This window comes from Zingiber officinale, chromosome 10B (genome assembly GCF_018446385.1).
Source record: "Zingiber officinale cultivar Zhangliang chromosome 10B, Zo_v1.1, whole genome shotgun sequence".
NCBI lineage: Eukaryota > Viridiplantae > Streptophyta > Magnoliopsida > Zingiberales > Zingiberaceae > Zingiber > Zingiber officinale.
Genome location: NC_056005.1, coordinates 92,686,981 through 92,694,546, shown reverse-complemented (window position 1 = coordinate 92,694,546; position 7,566 = coordinate 92,686,981). Strand labels below are relative to the sequence as shown.

Here is a 7,566-nt window from a genome sequence, read left to right as displayed (position 1 = left end):
ATATGTCATCACCGGGAGCGCCACGTCCCCAGCGTTCATCGACTCAGCACTCAGACAGGATCATACATGATTTGGTAATTTTGAAACTACCCTACGTGATTTGGTCATTTCAAAAACTTACTGACGTGATTCGACAAAAAATCAAAATAATAATAATAATAATAATAATAATAATAATAATAATAATAATAAAATTTGCCATATTTGATCATTTGTTATTTGCCTCTCATTTATTTTAAAATAAAAAATTTATTAGATTAAAAAAAAAGAGATAATGCTAAATTTAAACGACCCAATATTATCAGCCCTATGGTAAGATACATATAGATAAATCATAGGAGATATTTTGTGCTAGTAAAATGACCCTTTGTATGATGGAGGTCAAACATCCAATGATCTATTTTGTATTTGTTAGGAATTAACCTCCGTAGCAGATCATCCGGTCGGCGAAATCCCTTATTTTCTTCTAAAACAAGGGAGACTTAATGTAGGAAAGCCAGTAAGCTTCAAGATGCGCGCCTTTGCCTGATCTGTACTCTACCAGTTCCACCCTCACTTCCTCTATAGAGGCCAGGGCCAGTGCCTTCTCTTGCATTAAAGTGGAAGCCTCTGCCTGGGCTTTGAGAAGGTCGGCCTGAAGAGATTTGATGGTGGCCTGATCCTGATCCTGCTAAGCCTTACCAGTTTTCTCCCGGTCAGCACTGGCTACCAAGTCTGCTCGAGCAACCTCCAGGTCTTTTTGTATGATCTTGTTTGATTCCTGGAGTGCCTTCAAGTCTGCAGTAAGAGCGGCCAGCTTGGAGTCCTTCTCCTTCAACTTGTCCGCCAACTGACGACGACATTGACCCTCCGAATTCAGCTTGGAGTCACTAGTCTGTAAGGCCGCTTGCAGCTCTTTTATTTTTTCAGTGGACTCCTGGACCAGTTCCCGGGCAATGCTCAATGACCATCCAGGTCGGTGTCCCAGACTCTCGCCCCAGTGCGAGTTATAAGTGAGCATGCTCTCACGCCCAACGACCGTCCAAGTCGGTGTCCTAGACTTTCGCCCCAGTGCAAGTTATAAGTCAACATGCTCTCACGCCCAACAACCGTCCAGGACGGTCTCCCAAACTCTCGCCCCAGTACGAGTTATAAGTGAGCATGCTCTCACGCTCAACAACCTTTCAGGTCGATGTTCCAGACTCTCGCCTCAGGGCGAGTTATAAGTGAGCCTGCCCTCACGATTAGCGGCTTTCTCTGTCAGTATCTTGTCCTTTTGCCTCAACATGAATTTGCATAGTCTATTTTCGTGCTCAACAGATCTGCAATCGTACTTCTATGGCCAAGACGAGGGTATGAACAGGCAGGTCCATGCAAACTACTACTTTCTCACCCTTTCTGGTAAGAAAAGGGTATAGTAAGTAGATCATATTTCCTAAGTTTTCTTTTTTAGCAAATTTCCTGGGAGTGGTAGGTCTATGGAACACAGGGCTATAAGAAACAAGGAAATACAAACCCGCAATTTTGAAGACAAATACCGCAGGGAATATTATTTAATAAAAAGTTGAAATACAGACCCACAACCTTGAAGATAAAGAGAGATGGAGTATTATTTAAGCAAGGTTGAAGAACACTTGTCAGTTCACATTATCATTACAAGATCCAGATCCCGAGGCGTGATTCCTCTTTGCTAGATGAGCCTGAGCTTGAGCTAGTTCTTCCTTAATAAGTTTGATGGTGCTCTTTAGTTGGCCAATGGTTTCATCCTTTATCCGATTTTCCTCTTTCAGGAGGGTCACCTCGTCCTCGTGTCTCAGCTTTAGGTAAACAATATAATGGACCTGGCTCTGAAAGTCCGACTGAGCCTTAAGCTTGAGAGTGATTTCAACCCGAGCTTGGGATTTGGCAGCCAGCCAGAGGATTTCCATTTCACGAGTAAGGGAAACTTGAAGATCTCTGCTTTCCATCATCTCCTGTAAAGCTTCATCTTTCTGGGCCAGTAATTCGACCAGTTGGGCAATCTGTGGATGTAAAGAATAGGGTTCGCCAGAGTCCATTGCAGGTGCAATGGAGGCTTGAGTATGAGAAGATAGTTTGAGGAGGGGAAGGTGGCAGTATACGCAACACTATTATAAGGGAAGAGAAGGCGAAGGGATTACCTTGGAACCTGAGATGACATTTGGGAAACAGTGTGGCATTTATAAGAAAGTGGTACGATCGGAAAACGAAAAATTAACACGCATACAGTGAAGTCCTACCCATCTTTTGGGAGGGCAAGAAATTCTGAAGATAGTGGGAAAAAAGTTAGCCATAGATGCAAAAACCAGGTCAGGCAACAATGGGACGCGGGTCTAGTTAGTCGGACTAGAGCCTCCTTCGACTAGACTTGAGAGGGAGGCTTGTGATACGGTGCATGATCGTGGGGTCAGGGAGATGATGTGGTCGGAAGTCAAGCCCTTGGGATGGTCAGAAGTCAAGTTCGCGTGGCGGTCAGAAGTCAAGCTCACAGGGCTGTCAAAAGCTAGGCCTACGTGGTGGTCAAGAGTCTGGCCTACATGGAGGTCAATAATTCGGCCTACGTGGAGATCGAAGGGTCGGGTTATAAGGTGGTCCTGGTCAAGCACAAGTGTTAATCCGAGGTTAGGCCTACGCGTCGAGTAGGAACTCGGAAGCAAGGATACAGGTCAGGACTTATAGCCTTGCGGTGCAGGACACATGGATCAAAACGTGCAGGTCGGGATGTGCTAGCCAAGGATACATGTCAGGACTTATAGCCTTGCGGCGCAAGACACATGGATCAAAATGTGCAGGTCGGGATGGGCTAGCCAAGGATACAGGTAAGGACTTATAGCCTTGCAGCGCAGGACACATAGATCAAAATGTGCAGGGCGGGATGTGCTAGCCAAGGATACAGGTCAAGACTTATAGCCTTGCGACGCAGGACACATAGATCAAAATGTGCAGGTCGGGATGTGCTAGCCAAGGATACAGGTTAGGACTTATAGCCTTGCGGCGCAGGACACATGGATCAAAGCATACAGGTCGGGATGTGCTAGCCAAGGATACAGGTCAAGACTTATAGCCTTGCGGCACAGGACACATGGATCAAAGTGTACAGGTCGGGATGTGCTAGCCAAGGATACAGGTCAGGACTTATAGCTTTGCTGCGCAGGATACATGGATCAAAGCGTGCAGGTCGGGAAATACAGACCAAGGTATATAGGTCACGACAGACGGAATTGGACGGAGGTGTACAGGTCGGGAGTCAGGATAAGTGGAATCGAACTGAGGCATACAGGTCTGGAGGAAGGATAATCAGAACCAGACTAAAGTGTACAGGTCGCTATATAAGGTACGGCAGGTCAGTGCTTACAAGGCAGGTCAGTAGTTCATGAGACAAGACGTGCAGGACAGGGTTGAATATGCAGATATGGATTTGCAATACAGCAAGTACAAGTTAGCTACAGGTCTATGACCACAGGTCGGGGTTGGTAAGTACAAAGACCCAGTCCAGGGTTAACAGGTCGAGGCAACCATACACTACATGACAAGCAAGCCAGGGAATCGTAACCACCCGTCAGAGAATAATCACAGCGTATCAGGGAATATACTAACGGTCTAGGGCTCGTTACCTCCAGATTCCTCCTTTGACCTACAAGAGGATGCCCCGTGTCAATCACCCCCAGACAAAGCCTGACACCCGATACTCCCTGACACTCGTCAAACTCCAGAAACGTCCACAGCAATATAAAAAGGAAAGCTTCGTTCTTACACAGATACGCTTACTCATCATTTCACACTCGTCTCTTACTTTTCGTCCTTTCTTTGTATTTTTTGGGGAAAAATTACTTGACTTGAGTGTCGGAGGGTCTGACCCGGGGACTTTTTCCCTTGTTCTGGTCTCTAACGACTCGTGGGCTTGTCCGAGTGTGCGCAGGGCCCTTGCTTCATCACCACCCCCTGTCATCCGCTTGTGTAAGCTCTCCCGGCGGGTGCCAGATAGATCAAGCTTCGTAGCGACTTTCCATCAATACCAGCGACAGCGCGACCCGCCTTCATCCGACTCAGCTTACGGACGGGATAAGTAATTGTTTTAGTTTAGGTGCATGCATTGATCTTAAAGTAGCTAAACTCAAAAAGCACACTTAATATCATGTTTAAACAAGCAGTTACAGATCTCTCCACTTGCAACCTTAGAAAACCTAGACAATCTTGCTGAAAGCATTCTATCAGGCACTCTCGGAGATCGACGAGGGCAACAGTGGCTGAGCAAGGCTGGAAGAAGCTTTGAGCGAGGCAGCCGATGGCCTGAGGCCATCATGGACGCAGCTGGAAGAGACAATGGAGGCCTCCTCGGTAGCAAAGATCCTCTCCTGACTCTTCCCCCACAGCACCAGGTACAGTCCGGCGACGATGAAGACAGCTCCGATGATGCTGCACGAAGAAGAACAAGATGAGCTATGTAGTTGGTGAAGAGAATTAGGAAACAGTAGATTAGTACCTGCCGAGGTAGAATTTCTCGCCTAGAACGATGGAAGCCATGATCGCGACGACCAGAGTTTGAACTGGCTGGTACACGGCCACGAACACAGGGCCTCCCCTGTCGATGCACCATATTTGAACGGAGAAGGCGATTCCGGACGCTACGAATCCCTGCACGTTATCCGTGTTTGAGATCTAGCTGAATCGTTGGATTCATTGTGTGTTTATTCGTTTAGGTGATGGCTTACGGCGTAGAAGATGGCGAAAAGCTCGCCGGTGGAGTGGAAGGCCCAGGCGTCGGAGTCGGGCTCGATGAAGGCGGCGATGATGAGGAACTGGAGGAGGCCGAAGAAGCAGGTGAAGGAGGTGACGGAGAGCCTGGCGGGGTACTTCTTCAGCACCGGCTTCTGGAGCACCAGCCACCCCGACCAGGATAGGCAGTGGCCGATGAGGTAGACGCAGCCCAGCTTCCAGTTCTTCCCCTCCGCCATGAACGCCGGCGCTGCAGAGTTCAGCGCCGACGTAGACGCGCGGTCAAATATGGGCGGCCCTTTGTAGAGCGTGATCACGGTGGCGCCGCCGACGCACGCCAGCGTTCCGGCAGCCTTCGCGATTCCATCTTGCCGGTCGAGCCGCACCTTCTCGATTCTAATTCATTGTTTAAACAAAAAAGATCAAATCTTTACGCATGGAAACCAAGCTGGGAATCAGTTAGTGGAATTACCTGAGGGCGGCAGCCATGGCGAAGGTGATGGCCGGAACAGAGTTCTGGATGGCGGAGGCGAAGGTGGGCGACGTGTGGTCGAGGCCAAGCAAGTAAAATCCCTGGTTCGCCGTTATCCTGATTCCATCGATTCTATCGATCAGTGTACTCAAGATCGAACAAATCGCCCAAACCTGGGAAATTAAAATTACCCGCAGAGAGCGAGAAGGAAGAACTGCACGAGAAAGGAGAACTTCATCGTCGGCCGTTCGTTCCTGCATCAATCCACCACGACGACGTACGTTAAACAATCAAATGCTCTTCAAAATTCAAATCGAAGCAAATTGTATAAATCTGATACTTCTCGAGAAAGTAGGCGAAGGGGAAGAGGAGGATCAAAGCGATGATGTTGCGGTAGACGGAGTAGACGAGTTTGCTGGTGCCCATGTTGAGCGCCGTCCGGGAGACGACGTGGAAACCGGCGTAGCCGAACTGCAGCAAGAGCATGGCGACGTGCAACTGCACCTTCTCCGGCATGCCGCAGACTCTCTTCCCTCCGTCGGCGTCGGCCATTCCTGATCGAGCTCAGAGGCGATATATACCAGTGACCGTTGGGCGGAGAGGGCCGGAGGAAGGGGATGGGTGATGAAGCGAGGCGGAGCCGGTAGGCTATTTATAGCCGCCGAACAGTGTGAACAGAGAGCATGCCAACTGCCATTAACGACGACGATGGCGACGGAGGGAAGGCAAAAGAAACGCACGAGCGGCTTCGCCGATCTGAGGGAGAGATGGCTCTCCATTATAAATAAAAATATATATTAAATAGCTAGTTTAAGGTTTTTTTATTTTTTTCACTAATTTAAATATTCAAGACTAATTTTAGAGGTTACGGTCCATAAAAATTTTCTATTCATCGTCAAAGTACTCATGAAAGCTCATCTAATTTTAAACATGTTAGTTCATCTAATTTTAAACTTGTTTAGAATATTTATATTAATTTGAACATTAATATATATAACTCCACTTAAAAAAGTATGTCATATATTCATTTTATTAATACTTTTCATTTATTAACATACACTCTATTATTTAAACATTAATATTTATTATTTATGATCTCATTGTTTACTCATTCATCTTTATTCTTTATATTTAAAAGTTATATTTATTTTTTATTTTTTTTTTATAAAATATGTTCATTAACTGCGTTTAAATAATTGAACGTTGTTAATATATGAATGTTATAACTATTAAAATCAGTAGACTGACTTAAGAGGGTGAATAGCCTACAAGTTAAAATTTAAATATCTTACTAACTTATTTTTAGTAAGTAATTAAATAATAAAATAAATTACATCAAAATAAAGTAAAAGACTCAAAGAATTTATATAATTATAACCTAAGTGATTGTAATTTAAAACGATAGAAAATACTATTAAACTCCTTCTTCAACAAGAGTTTGAGATGACGTAGCCCCTTAAAGCATTTAAGAACAAGAAATAAAAGACAAATTTGGAAATGGAAATACAGAGTATGTTCTTTTCATTTCGAGTTCAAGGGCTCTATTTATAGTCCATTAGTCGAAAAGTGATTATTGTTGACGTAGCGTAGCTGAGGCACCTCAATTCCATCAAAGGCTCCTCAGTTTAGCTAAACGTGATCCACTCTACAACATTCCTCTAGTTGAGTTGGCAGATTAGAGGTGCCTCGGTTCATGGGAGGCACCTCAATTCAACCGCCATAGACTCCGCTGCTTATCTCAACGGTAATAGCTTCAAACCTTTGGAGATGCCTCGATAAAAGAGAATCATTCAATATAATTATACCAAAATAAAATTATGTCCTATCTGTTATTCCTTTCATATATTACTCTGTTAATTGATAGAGTCTTATAATATTTCTTTTATTTATTATTTAATTAACGGAGTCTTATAATGTATCTATAAATTATCCCTTTATAGACAAATCAAAACCATCAATAATTTTATTATTTCATATTATTTCTATTCAATTTTATTTCTATGATGGTACAAGAGCTATATTTTTTTTATTTCTTTTCTCAACTTTAAAGCTAATATCTAAGCAATAAATGATAAATTCCTTTTAATTAACCTCTTCTGTTATCTCTAGTAATTTTTCTCTTCTCTTGTTCTTTTTTAAAAATTAACTCCTCTCTCTTGACTTTTCCTTTCTCTCTGATTTTTCTAAGTGGGGAAAAAATCTTTCCTTTCTTCCTCCGTTGACACCCAGAAAAAGGGGTTAATCCTGTCCGAAATCTTAATCAGACAGACCATCAAATGAAGTGAATAGAATGTTGACCGAATCACGATGTCCCAGAGGGGGCATGCTGAGATGACTTCTATGTTGACCAAGTCGTCAGAAGTCCTCTGATCAACACTACC

The 7,566-nt window shown here is 44.4% G+C and overlaps 1 protein-coding gene across 1 annotated transcript; it reads right to left on the bottom strand.

Moving 5' to 3' along the window:
- Window positions 1–4,164: 4,164 nt before the first annotated feature.
- LOC122030183 (protein WALLS ARE THIN 1-like) lies at window positions 4,165–5,737 on the bottom strand. Its single transcript, XM_042589353.1, has 6 exons — window positions 5,526–5,737; window positions 5,377–5,439; window positions 5,186–5,302; window positions 4,710–5,109; window positions 4,481–4,632; window positions 4,165–4,413 (listed from the first exon to the last, which is right to left on the bottom strand). The coding sequence occupies exons 1-6, from the start codon at window positions 5,735–5,737 to the stop codon at window positions 4,209–4,211; spliced, it is 1,149 nt and encodes a 382-aa protein (XP_042445287.1). The 3' UTR covers window positions 4,165–4,208.
- Between the last annotated feature and the right edge of the window lie 1,829 nt (window positions 5,738–7,566).